The 14,967-nt window shown below is 37.8% G+C and overlaps 1 protein-coding gene across 4 annotated transcripts in view; it reads right to left on the bottom strand.

The window, feature by feature from the left end:
- Positions 1–14,732, bottom strand: part of palmdb (palmdelphin b) — a 196,376-nt gene extending 181,644 nt beyond the window's left edge. For 3 of the 4 annotated variants that reach the window (XM_079360791.1, XM_079360789.1, XM_079360790.1), the window contains exons 1-3: positions 14,570–14,714; positions 3,799–3,849; positions 2,080–2,160 (exon numbers count right to left, since the gene is read on the bottom strand). In XM_079360791.1, the coding sequence (XP_079216917.1) occupies positions 2,080–2,160; positions 3,799–3,843 (126 nt within the window). In that variant the 5' untranslated portion in view covers positions 3,844–3,849; positions 14,570–14,714. Of the gene's footprint in view, positions 1–2,079; positions 2,161–3,798; positions 3,850–14,569 lie in introns of all 4 variants that reach the window. The other variant, XM_079360793.1, reaches the window with a different exon arrangement.
- Between the last annotated feature and the right edge of the window lie 235 nt (positions 14,733–14,967).

Below are 14,967 nucleotides of genomic sequence, written 5' to 3'. Positions count from 1 at the left end.
CTTACTTACTTACTTACTTGCTTACTTACTGAGGAAACCGTACTCAAAGTTATAATATGGTTTAAAAATATATACTTTAAAGTACTATACTTGGATATTTGATCTTTCAAAAGGGAGTAAAGGACAGTACTCTTTATGAAAGCTTTAATATTCCTATATTTATCTATCATTTAAGGTATTTGGTCCTGATAAATGGAAGCTTGATTTATTTGGCATTGATTGCAAGAACATATGTGTCAGGCATGTCAAACATGTGTATGAAACTAAAAATAATGAAGAACACCTGACAACCTAAAAAGCTCATCTGACCATGTTTTATTATTGAAAAGCCTCCGTCTTCAGAGAAAGATATGATAAGTGGCTACATATCTCTTAATTGACTTAATTTGCGTGGAAAGTAACACCCTGTTGCCAAACTATAACCTATGAAAATGGTAACCACAAAAATATTTGCGAAGTTGAAATGTTTTCAAATACATGTCCTACGCCAAACATGTTACATAATGTGTGACATTTTCATCCAGTGGATGTCACCCTTGAGGACCAGCATGAAACCAAAACAAACTGCTGTTTGGAGACATCTCAGCTATTCTGAAGCCTCCGTTCTTCTCCATCGGCACACCTCCAAACCCCCTCCACTCATTTTTGCACAAAGTAGTTAAAATTGAGCTGCATTAGTATGTAAGCAGGCTAATGTTAGCACACTTTGGTTAACTCGTGGCTTTATATTGAACATAAATTGACACGACATGACAGTATAAAGACACTTACATCCAATAAGCAGTGAGTAGCAATTCTCCTTTTTTGTAATTCTCCTTTTTCTCTAATCGTTGACTAAAACAGCTGTATAAAAGGCTGTGCCCTCCACAATCTAACTCATTGTAGACAGTTAAGAGTCAGAGAGACATTTACAGAGGATATACTTGATTACTGCTATGTGTAAAATTTTGCACATTATTTTTTTAATGACCCCTGGGGTCAGCAATGGCTAAATAGAGATTTTGTAAAAAGTTTGGAATACACAACCAAGTATTTCCTTATTTCTTTACATGCAGAGAATTACAGTTCTTATAAACGGCATTGTGTTACAGAAGGGGTTGACTAATGAATGTTTGGTACTATAGTTTAAAATGCTGACACTTCAATTTGTATTGGAGAGCTGTGGATACAGTGGGAACAATATTGGAGATTTTATTGTGCAGCTGCAGAGGGACTTCGGTTAATACTTGAGGAGTCAAGAATCTTGGATCGTGAGAAAATGAGTTAGAGAATGTATTTGTGTTATTAGCTTTGGGACAAGAACACACCAACGTCATCTTCCTTTTATTTCCTCCTGGGATTCTTTACAAGCCCTGTTAAGATCAGTTCCAGTCCAGATGATTTTTACTCTGTTATGATCAATCATAAATCAGTTGTAATCACTGTCTATAAAAGTCACTGTGATTAAAGAAGAAAAAAATTATGTGACTTGCAAAACACTGAAACCCCATTTGATTGAAAATATCACAAAGACAACATGTCAAGTGTTGAAATTGAGAAATGTTGCTGTTTTTGGAAAATGATATGCACAATTTGAATCTGATCCTAATCCCCAAAACATTGTCTCTGAACATACTGTAGTTCATGAAGCCTTCAGCCTCCTGACAAACAGCCCAATGCATTGTATCTGCATGTCAGTCGGATCAGCTTTGTCCCCTATTACAAATAACTCTTGTCATTTGTAAATTCAAAACTGATATACATACAGTATGTACCAATAAAGACATTAGCATGATCATTTCTGGTGTTAAAATGGGTAGTTTAATTTGGGCTAAGCGAATCAACAGAGTGGTTAAAATGATCCTACATAACTTTTTAAAAACATGTTGTCAGCATCAAATTCAAAATTGGCACATGGTCTTCCAGAAGACATTTTACAGTTTCAACATTTGTTAAGTTGTATTTTGTGCTATTTACGATCAAGTAAAGGTGTTCAATGTTTAACAAAACACAAATCTGTTATTGAGGAAGAATTGGGGGTTTATTTGTCTTTCAGTTATGGATGTTAGCTCTCTTGCTGTTAAAAAGACTATTTGGTACCTTTATATACTGTAGTTTTAATTTCTCCTCCTCGATCTCTCTCCTTTTCATGGTGATGTTCTCCTGGATTCTTCTTTTGTCCTAGGTGGAGGAAATCAAATACCCATTTACATCATGTGTACATTTTACAGTGTGGAAACTATTCCACCTGTTGACTTCCTGTGATGACATTTCAACCTTGATCTGACAGCTGGGGACTTCAGCCATAAATAGCTGAAAGTGTTCATGACAGTACCTGTTGTTTGTTTTTGTGCGTGTCTCTCTCTCTCTCTCTCTGTGTGTGTGTGTGTGTGTGTGTGTGTGTGTCCACCTGTTAACTTCTACAACTTTCCCTGATAATGGGCATGCCATGTAGCAAACAAATCCACTTTGATTTAGATGTCAGCTGAACATTTATTGTCATTGAATAATTAACATATTTTTCCTGCCTGGATAATCACAGGCAAACACGCTTCTTAATAGCTTAAATCATTAAGGCAGTCAAAACACAAGCCCTGTGTTCCTAGATGTCACAGTGATGGGGGTCAGCGGTGAGCTAAGATTAGACCATGGCGCTTGGATCATTGTGACACTAAGCCCCAGTGAAAGGGGATCTCCCTGATGACGTCTACTGGTATTTATAGTCCTGTCTCTGTCTGCGTCTGACTTTGTTCAACTCAGTCATGTTAGTTTTCTGAAATGTCTGGATCATGAAAACCATTTAACAGAGACAACTGGTACCTTAATAATGAGAGGCTTACAATGAAATTACTCTTGTCACTAGTAATGTTTGTTTCCCACATTTAGAAATTAGATGAGTCAGGCACCAAAATTGTGTTATGTCTGGGGATGAGCTTCCCCAACTTACTTCTGGCAAACTTGCAAGAGCTAACATGTTTGCCCTCTACATGGGAATGTCAGACAGCTGAGGACCATTTGGACGTTTTGATGGGAAATTCGCTTAGTCCCAAATCTTCTTAGTGCCACATGTTTTGCTTTACAGCTAAGCTGGCATAGATGGGATAGAGAGACAAGACAGCTTGCACTTGCACTTACTGCGCAAACTGTTTTTGAAAAATGGTGCTAAAACAATCACAATTCATTTCGCGACTGATAATTGGGTGCTGCTTGGTACCATAACAAAGCCAGGCAGCATTTCCAGGATAAAAAACTACTTTCCTCATTTCAACATGACTAGGCTGTCTCACAAAGGGCGTGTGGCGCTGGAAGAGACATGTCTAGTGTTCTGGTTTAATGACAATGACTTCACTGCACCAGAATTCAGTTTTAATATCTGTCTGTCTTGCAGATTTCTACCACCCACAAATGCTGTCCTACCTCGCTGTACTCTAAGGGAAGGGTAAGGTAAGGGAAACAAACCTGTACATCTACAGTTAAATGTTGTTTCTCATCCTCTATCTTATACTCCCACTCTTTTTATTTTGAGACGCTGCATGGAAAAAACTCCTGATTCATTGTTGCATCATGGTATCCTGCTAAAGCAACGTATCACACTGACTCACCAGTATGCAGTAAGTGATATGGCGAAAAATATATAAAGATCCTCATAATGTTTAAAACAAATAAAACAAACATTATTGACAATACAATTCATTATCTGAATTATAACACATGACCTAACTAGTATGATTGATTGCTTTTGTCTGGCTTTACTCAGTCAAATGACTTGTATGGAAAGTCGAAAATACAACCAATTTCCTGCTAACTACTACTACTTACTGTGATCGCCTGAAGCCTCTCCTTCAGCAAGTCGGCCTCCTCCATGATTGCCTTCAGGGAAGACAGAGTACACTGCATTAAATAAAATAGAAAAAGTGGCAAGAAAAAAATGTAACATTTCTACCTTTTTTTTTTTTTTTAAATCAGAACTCCCTTCTCATTAAAAATATACTTTTTTTGTTTTCATCTTTTACATACATCTCATATAAAAGACAAATCAGCTAAATAAATATTAGTGTAATGACAACATAGAGGGGAAAATGTTGGGGGCATCCAGTTTGAAAGTCCAATTGATTTTTGTCACAGGTAACCCATCTATTTTGTGTCCTAAAACAAGAATCTGACTTCTTGTCGTTAACAAAAGCCATGAAGTGAGAAAGCCAGAGCCACCCAAGCCCTTCCTGAAGAGGGTTGTCAGGAGGGGACTTACTTAAATTTGTTAAAAAGAAATATAATATGTGACCTTTAACTTATCATCCATAACTTTCTCTGTAATTGCTGGCACTGCTTTATGCATATTATGAAATAAAGTGAAATAAATGTTTGTTAGTAACGCATAAAGGATGAATCATTTAGGTTATATTGCTCTTTTAGATTTCTTTATGAAGTTATTTTAGATCCCTGATTATATCTCCCAGATATTGCCATATACTTTAATATTAGGGTCATAAGGTTCTGGATATGGATAACACCACACAGAAGCTAATGATATTTTGTTAACATTCACAATATATGACGCTTAGTGTGAGCCGAACATACGCAAACAATTATAGTCCTATTGTTGTCACAACACAACCCTTCCATGTCAACAGTGAGCACAGAACTTACATTTTTATTGTTACCGCAGAAATAGTAAATAAAGTCTTTGCTCATATGTTTTAAGCAATGTAAGTGACATAATGTGTTGTTAAATATATTACATGTTGTTTGTGACCTGCAAATAAAAATCTGACAAAACATCATCCTCAGTACCACATTTTTTTGTACATCACTAAAAGGATTTCTAACAACATTTACATTATTGCCTACTGTGGTTGGGATAAAGACTTTGTCTGTTTTTAATGTTTGTGATTTTCTAAAACCTTGTCAAATGCAACATATTATTCAATATGTACAAACAATAATAAGTTAAGTAAGAGTGTTGATTTAATTTGGATGGAAGTGACTTTCTTTCACCTTCATACAATGGCAGGTGTTTCACTTATACTGTTATTGTTTGGCTTGCTAGATGAAGGTTTCACTTCTAAGCAGTGCCTGTGATTTGTTAAATCAGCCTGACAGGCACAGAAGCAGAAGTGGCATGCCTGTGTCACATGTCAGATGGGTGATTGATGTAGGCCTGAGGAATTGTACAATGACTGTGAGGAATGTAACATGGATATGTAGGGGCTCTGTGTTGTAATGCATGACAGTAAACCAGAGAAGTACTCAAGGTTAAGAGACACCTCACCCTTAGCATAAAGCAGACAAGTTCTCACAGTGCTGTGTTAGAAAAGAGAGCATGTGTTGTCATCCACAGCCACGTGAGGGAGGATGCAGCAAGACAAACAGTCTGTAATAATGTTCTGTGGGAGAGGTAGCAGGAAGAGAATCAAATTAAACTACTGTACAAAGCAAGAAACAGAGCTTAAAACAGCAGAAGGTGGAAAGCTATAGACAAAAGAGCACTGTATTTTACAAAAAAAGGAGCAAGAAAATTAAAAGTAATAGTTTTATCCAGAAAAAAATTGTTTCAAGAAAATTGATAATCAATTTCAGAGAATAGAATGTAACATGCCACTGATACATTGTGTTTGAGATTGAAGATCTTTCTCTGAATCCATTTCCTACATTTTTTAAAAGCTCATACTCCTTTTAAACACGTCTCACATAAGTCTCAGAGGTCAAGATCAAGATATTCTTTATTGTCCTCAAGATCAAGATATTCCTTATTGTCCTCAAAGGGAAATTTTTCTTGGACTCTGACCAGCAGTTACACGAGAATAAAATATGAAATACATAAAGAGAGAAAATATAAAACATTTATGTATCCCAAAAGCTCCCAAAAAATTGTGACTGTTTCTATGTCTGTAGCTTTAAATGCAAATAAGCTGTGTCTAACCATGCCCCTCTGGTGGCTTAGGTGGCTCAGGCTTTCTTGCACCATGTTCAATTATTTATGATGAGAGGGCAGAACAAACACCTAATGGTGGGATTTTTCTGGAAAAGTAGAGCAGGCTAAAGATGGAGATGATGGACTTTTTCCATAATTGGGGGGTTTAAATGCCCATGGCCTTTTCTTTACTTTGAGTATTCATATGTTAAAGCAAAGACACACCCACGCACCCTTTGTTGTTTTGGATCAAGTTATACAATGCCATATCACTCTTATGGAATTAACGGTTTTAAAGAGACACCTGTAAATACAGAAGTTACATTATAACTTCTACTTTCAAACACAAAGTTTTTTAAGATTTATTTAATGTTTCCGTGTTATAAATAGTGCTGTTGCCATGTCAGCAGCTTCAATAGATCTAGAAGGACTGACTGACTGAGTAAGTACAAACGTCTAATTTCAAGGCTGTTCAAAGAAGAGTAAACGGCCATTTGAAGGCATTGGCCTCAGCAGGACACAAAGAGCAGCTGAGGGAGGCACATGTACTGTATATGACAAGCATAAACAGCATCACAGAGATGTTAGATGACAAGCATCAGATTATAGGCACTCAATATGTTTGTAAAGAACACATTTCACATATGCTATGTGGACTGTTAAAAAAAGACAAAAATGTAACATTCAGATTCCTCACCAGAGTAAAAAATTGGATGGTCTTTTTTAAGGGTTATTTATATAGACTGAAAACTTAATATATATTATTTGTGTCTCTCCTGTGTAATTTCACTGTCCCACTGCAGATCAACCAATCACTGATCCACTTTAATGTATTCTGCTATAAAAAGACATCACTTATAAGACTACATTGCTAAAAAACTTGATCAGCAGAGTAGTGACAAGCAGCCGGGGATACATACTGAAGAAAGGAATGTGATCCCCAGTAATAATTAGCGAGGACATGTTTATTTATGTATGCTAGTGTTCTCACAGATTGTGCCACGTAAGCTGGGTAAATGTCATCCACTCACGTTCACTGCATCTTGCTTCCTCACATATATCAGAGGGGATATGTGGGTTCACAAAGAAGGACATGGAAGAGTTCATACTGTCTTCATCCAAGTGCAATGTGTGGCATTTTAGCACCTACTGGTGGAACTGATTGGAATGCATGATGCTGTGGAGGAAAAAATGGTAGCCTATTTCATAAAGCTAGTGATATAGTTGACCTGGATGAACTCACATAGAGTGTAAAAGTACTTTGATAATACAGGATATGGTAGACATTGTTCTACACTCAACTAATGACAATAAAATATCCAGTCTAATGTTATGAAAGTTAAGGGACAAGGTCATTATGTGATCGAAACGGCTGAAATTGTCCTTATTGCTTCAACATATTTATTTTTCTTTTGGGTTCTGATAAATGTACACGAAAGCTATCCATTGTAGCCCTGTTTGAAAACACTGATGCTTTGGTTTTCATTGAGAGCTTTTTGTCAGCACATGACCACACTGGAAGACAGGTGGTCATGTGCTGACGTTGTTGGACAACTAGCCATGGCCCGGGATTAGAAGACCCCATCACTGAGGTCTGTCTACATCACAGAGCTCACAGTCCCATGGAAACTGCGCTACACATAACTGGCAGCAGACACTCAACAACAAGGATGGAAAGCAAAACTCTATCCAGTTGAAGTAGGATGCAGAGGTTTTGTGGCTTCTTCCACCATCAGGCTGTTGAAAGACCTTGGCATCCATGGACAAGTCTGCGACAGACAATTAGATCAGTCTCTGAAGTGGCCGAAAGAAGCAGCCAATTGATCTGGATCAAGCGGAAGGACCCCTGCTAGGCTCAAAAAGCAACAACATAACCAGCTCACTAATCCCCCCATCCCCCACTCAATCTAAACTGCTGAGCGGGCTTTTCCAAGCCAGCAGTATCAGCCGTTAATAAATAACAAGGAAGCGACACTTCACCGACCAAAGACAGCCCATCAGCCACAAGTGGGCCTATCAACAAAACCTCGCTGAAGGAGGGTGCCCACCTGATAACGTTATTACCCCTCTCCCTCACTTAGATCCTGGATCATCATCCTCCCCTCACCTGGTTCCCAACCCTCCAGGAGGATGATGAACAAAGTCTGCGGTCAGCTCTAAGCTTGACTCAGGGAAGAGGGCGTCCACTGCCTTGGATAGTCCAATGAGCATTTAAACAACTGGGCAATTCTTATGATTGGGCATGGGACACGTTGTTTCTTACCCCTTTGATGAATTGAGTCCCTGACTGTTTCTAGTACAGGGAAAGTCTTCCTTCAACAGCTGAATGATATCCTTAAATATACTATTGTCATGAAAAAAGTCACATCACTTATTAGACACCATTTATACTTTAGGTTCCAGAATCAAGAGTATGCATTTTAATTAAAGCTACTTTAAATTACTGTGTTATACTCGCCTGCCAATAAAAATATATTGATTATATCTAATACAGAGCTGCTAAGTAGAACTAAGAAAAGACACCACATTTCTCCTGTATTGGCCTCTCTGTCCTCTCCCTCTAAAATCTGGGATATATTTGAAATCCTTCTTCACTTATTGGCCAGGCCCCAGCTTATCTTTAAGAGCTAATAGTGCTGTATTACCCCTCTAGAACATTACACTCCTAGAATGCAGGCCTACTTGTGTTAAGTCTGGTTCACACGGCAGATAATTACGCCGATTTTGGCCCCGATTCTCCCCTTGCGATAATCCAAAATCATACATTTCTTCCAGTGTCTCCTTGAGGCTGGCTCAAAGAACACCCAAAGTCAGAGACACATGACTGGCAAAAAGCTGTTTTTAAACAATAAACATGTTGATAGTCAAAAAACAAAAAAAATCTGATTAGTTATTGTTATCATTGGCACACTATATGGCACACTATACTGATTTTAAAATGATACGTGTGATATTAAGCGCTTTGCTGACATGATTGACAGGTGGGCAAGAGGACGCTTAACCCGTCTCAGCTTCAGCTTTAACCCCAAACCCCAGATATTCGTGCATTGCATATCTGCAGGTGGAGTGCCAAGACAAAGGAATTCATTATGTAATTTTGCAGAGTCGTTCGAAACAGTGCAAGATAATACAATGTATGTTGTATAAAAAAATAATGAAAATAAATGTTATTTATGGGCGGCTTTCAAAAAACCCAAGGAGACCTTACAACAGGGCTGTAAACAATATGAAATAAACAATATGAAACATAAAACTCAATATAAACCTTATAAATACATAAACTTGTTCTGATCTGTCAAAACGGAGTGTTTTATTCTAAAAATAAGCCAGTCCCGCCTTGTTCTTTTCTGTGCTAAATTGATGTGTCGTGCTTTGGCATCTGGCGAAAACAGAAACGGAAGTGGAGCGGAGCCTGTTGTTAGGTTGACTGAAAGTTAGAGTAAGTCAGCTTTTTCAACATAGCTGTGGCTGCCGATGAGCCACCAGAGCCCCCTGCCATAACAGATGGCTGGTGTCACACAGGCTTCGCCCATTAATATTTACAGTCTTTGGTTGGTACTTGCAGTCGCTAAATGTACTATGGGGGGTAGAGCCTTTATTTGTCAGGCTCTTGAGCTCCTTTTTCTCTCTCTCTCCCCCTCTCTCTCTGTGCATTCACTTCATATTGCTGCATGTTACTGTCTGTAAATCGTCATATATCCCATAAGATACTAACCATATATCTTCCTTAGAGCTCCTGAGCTCTCTTGTCTCCGTAGGTTCCTCAGGATTGTTGATGTGGATGGCCTGCTGCTATGGTAACCCCTCCTGACTCCTACTACTACAAATATAATATTAGCTTCACATCTATCATTATTATTATTATTATTATTAAAGTTAGTCTTACAGCTACTCTGTAATTATGTTTACTCTAAATCTTGTTTGGGGATTATTGTGTACATAAGGGAATTTCCCTCAGATCTATCTATCTATCTATCTATCTATCTATCTATCTATCTATCTATCTATCTATCTATCTATCTATCTATCTATCTATCTATCTATCTATCTCGCTCTCTCTCTTTCTTTCTGCCTGCCTGCCTGTCTAGTCAACATAAACATCTGTTATCAATATATTATAAGTCCCTGTTTTTCATTCATCATTTGTAATTGGACACATTTTCTCATGTATTACAACTATTAGCACAATAATTTTCATTGCCAACAAAAGTTTAGTTAAATGCAAGCTGCAACCTATCAATGTTGAAAAATGTAGCCAATGCCAGTTGGTATATAGATCACAGAGGGGGCTTGCCACAATCCCAGCTGATAATGGGCAAAATCCCAGCTGATAATGGGCAGAGAGCAGAATACACCTTGGAGGTTGCCAGCCCATAAAAGAGTTGCAGAGATAGATAACAATTGACAGCAAAAAGCATGATTTTGGATTGTGGATTGTACGTCTATCATTGGATCCATATACTGTAGATGTTGTTCAAGGGGCAATTAAAGGACTTTAATGTTGAGAACACATGAAAGTAGATCAATGCAAATGTCCTTGACAATCCTGACAGTCCATAGATGTGTTTTCTGAGTGTGGAGGGATAACATGAATCCCAGTCATGTTAGAACAAGTCTGTCGTAAATACTCCAACATAGTGGTGGTAAGTCCTAATGTTATTACACATTTATGCTCAGCCCCATCACACTCCCACACACATACCAACTAGAAGTGGCCTTTCACCCACACATGCCTAATACAGATACAGCACTAATGTCATCACAGAGAAGATGGATGTCAGAGTAAACAGAGAAAATAGGTAATTTGGTGGTTAAATTATTTAGAATACATTAAACAATAAATATATTAAATATAATCCTTACTCTGATATAACATTAAGGTTCATTCGTAAAAATAAACAACAGACTGAAATAGGTTTCACAGATAAAATTTTAAAGAAAAGCATTACATTTTTGTTCCTGACATACAGGCCTTGAACCTTGGAAAAATAACTATTAAAATATAAAATTAAAAAAAATAAATAACTAAAATGTAATGTTTTTTTTTTTCTTGTCTGCAAAGTATTCTTCTGATAAAGAACAAAACAAATTTGGACGATCTAAAATGTTTAATGTAATCTAATATTCCAATCTGGTCTTCATCAATTTTAGGTCCTTATTCCCAGAAGAGATTCCCTTTTATTTCTCAAAGGAAAAATCACTCAAGACAACATACCAAGGTAATGGTCCTCGATTTTACAGTTACAATTTCTGTTTACAACTTTCTTTTAAGCATTTTTTGCAACCCCCCACCCTTATAGGGATAGACCAACAAAATAAAAATAAAATAAACCCCCCCCCAATAAAATCATAATAATAATTAAAGATAACATACATACACACACATACACATATACATATATATGGGGCACGAATGTTGACAAAGTATAGTCTAAATAAGAATAAAAGGACAGCATGTATACACATCTTGATCGACGAGGTCATGCTTTTGCCATACCTGAAAGTATAGAGCACCAAAATTCTTTAAAAAGATGACCGCGGTTGTGTTTCTCCAATGTCAATTTTTCTAATGGCAAGAAGGAAGACAGTTGTTCGAGGAAGGTCTTGAAAGATGCAAGGCAATCATTCTTCCAAAATAACTATATACATTTTTTTGGGCGAAATATGAAATATTGTAACTTTATTTAATCTGAGGATAATAAAGTGTTCTCATATTCAGCTGTATTTTTTGCCCTTAATAAGAGCATTTGTGACACCGAATTTGTAGGTATTTAAAGAATTGTTTATGACATATGTCACATTCTAATCTTAAATCAATACATTGTTTTAGCTGCAATTCCTGATTCAACAGATCTTTGAAACTTTCAAACTATTTTGAACAAGGAAATGAGCTTTTCATTGTAAAGTTGGCATTTTCCACAGTAGAAATGCTAAGTAACGTTATTCAAGTTTATGTAGATTTTGGGCAGTGCACAGAAACTGGTAATTTCTTTAGCATGTGCTGGGAAAACCAAGTTTGCCGACCAAAAAGTGATTGAAACTTAAGGGGCAGAGCAGTGGAGGAAGGAGAAGTGCTCCTGAATGTCATGCTGCCACTTATCTTTGCCCACCTGTTGACACTATGGAGGCCTGATCCCGCACTGCTGAAAATAGAGACTGTGCCTGACTCACAGCTGGACCAACTGTGTGCATGAGTCTGCATGTGTGTGTAGCAGGTGAAGCTAAAAGAGAACTGATGGTGGGGGAAAAAAACCCTAAACACCTGTCAATCATGTTGGATAAATGTGACCACCGTGAATATAAATATGTTTGGATGTATGCTCTTTGCAAAGGCGTATTGCTAAGGGTTGAAGGAAAAGTAAACCAGTAAACCTGTGGAACATCATTGGTAAAATTGTAGGAACTGAGAACACTCAAAAATCAATTATTAATGCCATGCTAATATAAGACAGAGCTAAAGAAGCCAACTTCAGTTTGTTGGTGTCACCACAAGACTTGTTTTTAAAGTAATTACAGTGCTCCCATCAGCCAAATGGACTGTCACTGGCATGCACAAATCATTTGATCATTTCCCTATGCTCAAAGGGTTTTCACTTTCTCCCCCTCCCTTTGAAAAGCTACCTCTCACGACTCTCAAACAAAGGATGAGCTGAGATAATTGCTCAGGTGAAGAGGTACTGTAAGACTATTTGAGTAGGCTATTCAGCCTGTGACAATACTGACAATACTGCCAATGAAAAAAAGAATGTCTAAAAGCATGTATGATCAAATGTATTCTAATGTCCTTACAGAGGAATGCATGTAATTACTCTTAAGTGCATGTTACATTTTTAATGTGTCAACCATGAGCATGTCATGTCCTCAGGATGACTCCTTTAGTTTAAGTGCCTTTCATGAGGTCCACAGTGCGTCTTAAGCCATGCTTAACTTGTTTGTTTTCCTAGTAGCCTTTTATTGATGTACAGTAGGTAGAGATGACAATGTTACCAATGATACAAAGTCACGCAATGGGTTGTTTCTATATTCTGCCTTGTTAAGTTTGAATTTTGTCTTACCAGCCTACCCTCTGGCTGTGTAGTTTCCTGTGTTCAGGACTTCTAATTATTCTTCAAGAAAATGAGGTATCTACAGTAGAATCATTGTGTGGTATAGAGGTGTTTTTTCATCAGCACTCCTTAAATGCATTTCAGGGGGTAAATAGAGTTTGAAATTCCTCCAGGTCTAACTTCCATTTCTTAGTCCATAATCCATGCCACACTCGAGTCCTAGTGACATGACCCCAAAAACCCCTGTCTGTCTGGATTTTCAGTCAATCCTCGCTCCTCCCTCCTAGTCTGACCTCCAATGGATTAACAGCACACCGGCGAACAGTATGGCTTAAGCATGGTTTGCTGTACAGAAGTTTATTAAGGTGATATAAAAGAGCCATCTCGGGGACAGTAACAATTAAAGCATTACCACCACTTACTTGTCCCTCCAAGCCAAATGATCACAAGTGAATTAATTGATTTCACAGTCATTCATTAGGTCACTCCATGAGTCTTCATGGACATTTTTGATTTGATTTGATTCAGAAAACAGGTGACTACTTACTAACACTTTAGATACAGTTGACATTGAATGTTGGAGTAATGTTAATTTGTTAACTTTGTACAGTTACATGTTTTACATCACACATTGTACAAAAGAACCAAGAACCAAGCAGAGAGGAAGTGTCCATTTGTGATTAAATATTATTATTCCAGAATGAGGCTACCCTTAAAAAAATCTTACTCTAAACTAAGATAAGATCTAATATTGAACAAGCAATGTTAACATGTCACTCAAACAAAAACACAACAAGAATATTTCCTAAAATCTGTATTAAAAAAAAAAGAAAATCACTGGAGCATTTTAAGTTTGATATTCTTTCTATGATGATTACAAAAGACACAAGTTACAAAACTGAAAGCAAAAGTCAGGTCTTGGAATAAGTATGAAAATGAGCTCTCTACTACATTAGCATCTTACCTCCTCAGCTCTGACACATGTGCAGAGTGCAGCTCTGACTGGGTTGAGTGGGAGTGAAAGGGCGAAGAGAGCTGGAAGAGTGCTGGTTTTCTGCTGGCAGCCCATAACCCATACAGCATGTAGGTGGGAGTGTATCTGTGTCTGCATACTGCAGTTCTTCAGTTTTTATGGAAGTTATAGCCATTTTTATGTTTTAAACGTTATTTCTAAATAAAATATGAAGAGTGGCCATTTAGTGACTTTTAAGGCTTCTCAACTGCTATTGATGTGTGTACTAGTGTGTGTGTGTGTAGGTGTGTGTGTGTGTGTGTGTGTGTGTGTGTGTGTGTGTGTGTGTGTGTGTGTGTGTGTGTGTGGGTGGGTGAGTAAAAGTGCTTGTTAGTTAAAGCCAGACCCCTACTGGGAGCCTATAAGCAGCCGACAGCTTTAAGGCATTAAAAGATTATAGTATCAAAAGACTCTTGAGGCTAATTTTAGCTCATTTAACAACAAGTTAGTTCTTGGTAACTGACTTATGATAGAAACTATCGTGACAGAAAATGTATCAATCATTCTGATCTGTCGAGAGTATATACCCATGTACCCAATCCGTCTACTTCAAATAGATGCTCCACATTAATATGACAGAGGGAAAAGCAAACAGCAACAGTAATACAGAGGTCTACTCACCGAGTGTGTGTCCTCAAGCAGGTGATAGCAAAGCGTGTGGGGAAGGTAGAGCTCACTCTTTCGGCGTATCCAACATTACTGAGCCTAAGGTTGTGTTGGGAGGCTGTGTAGGCAGAGAGAGATTCAGACTGACTGGGAAGACTCCCTCCCTCCCTCTCTCTCTCTCTCTCTCTCTCTCTTCCTTTTCTCTCTGTGTCTTTATCTTCTCCCTGTGAGTTGGTCACAGAGCCATACCCATGTGCCTGAAATACCTCTGTCAAACAAAACAATTGCTCAACCAGTATGCACTGATGCAGGCACACAGACACAGGCACATGCTGGAGAAATATCTGCTAAATACAATATAATCAAGCCAGGCAATATAAATCGTAGCTTTTATTCAGTATTTTGACATTGAA

This window comes from Symphodus melops (genome assembly GCF_947650265.1).
Source record: "Symphodus melops genome assembly, chromosome: 14".
Classification (NCBI taxonomy): domain Eukaryota; kingdom Metazoa; phylum Chordata; class Actinopteri; order Labriformes; family Labridae; genus Symphodus; species Symphodus melops.
Note: the sequence above shows the minus strand (reverse complement) of the source record. Positions and strands in the feature narration are given on the sequence as shown.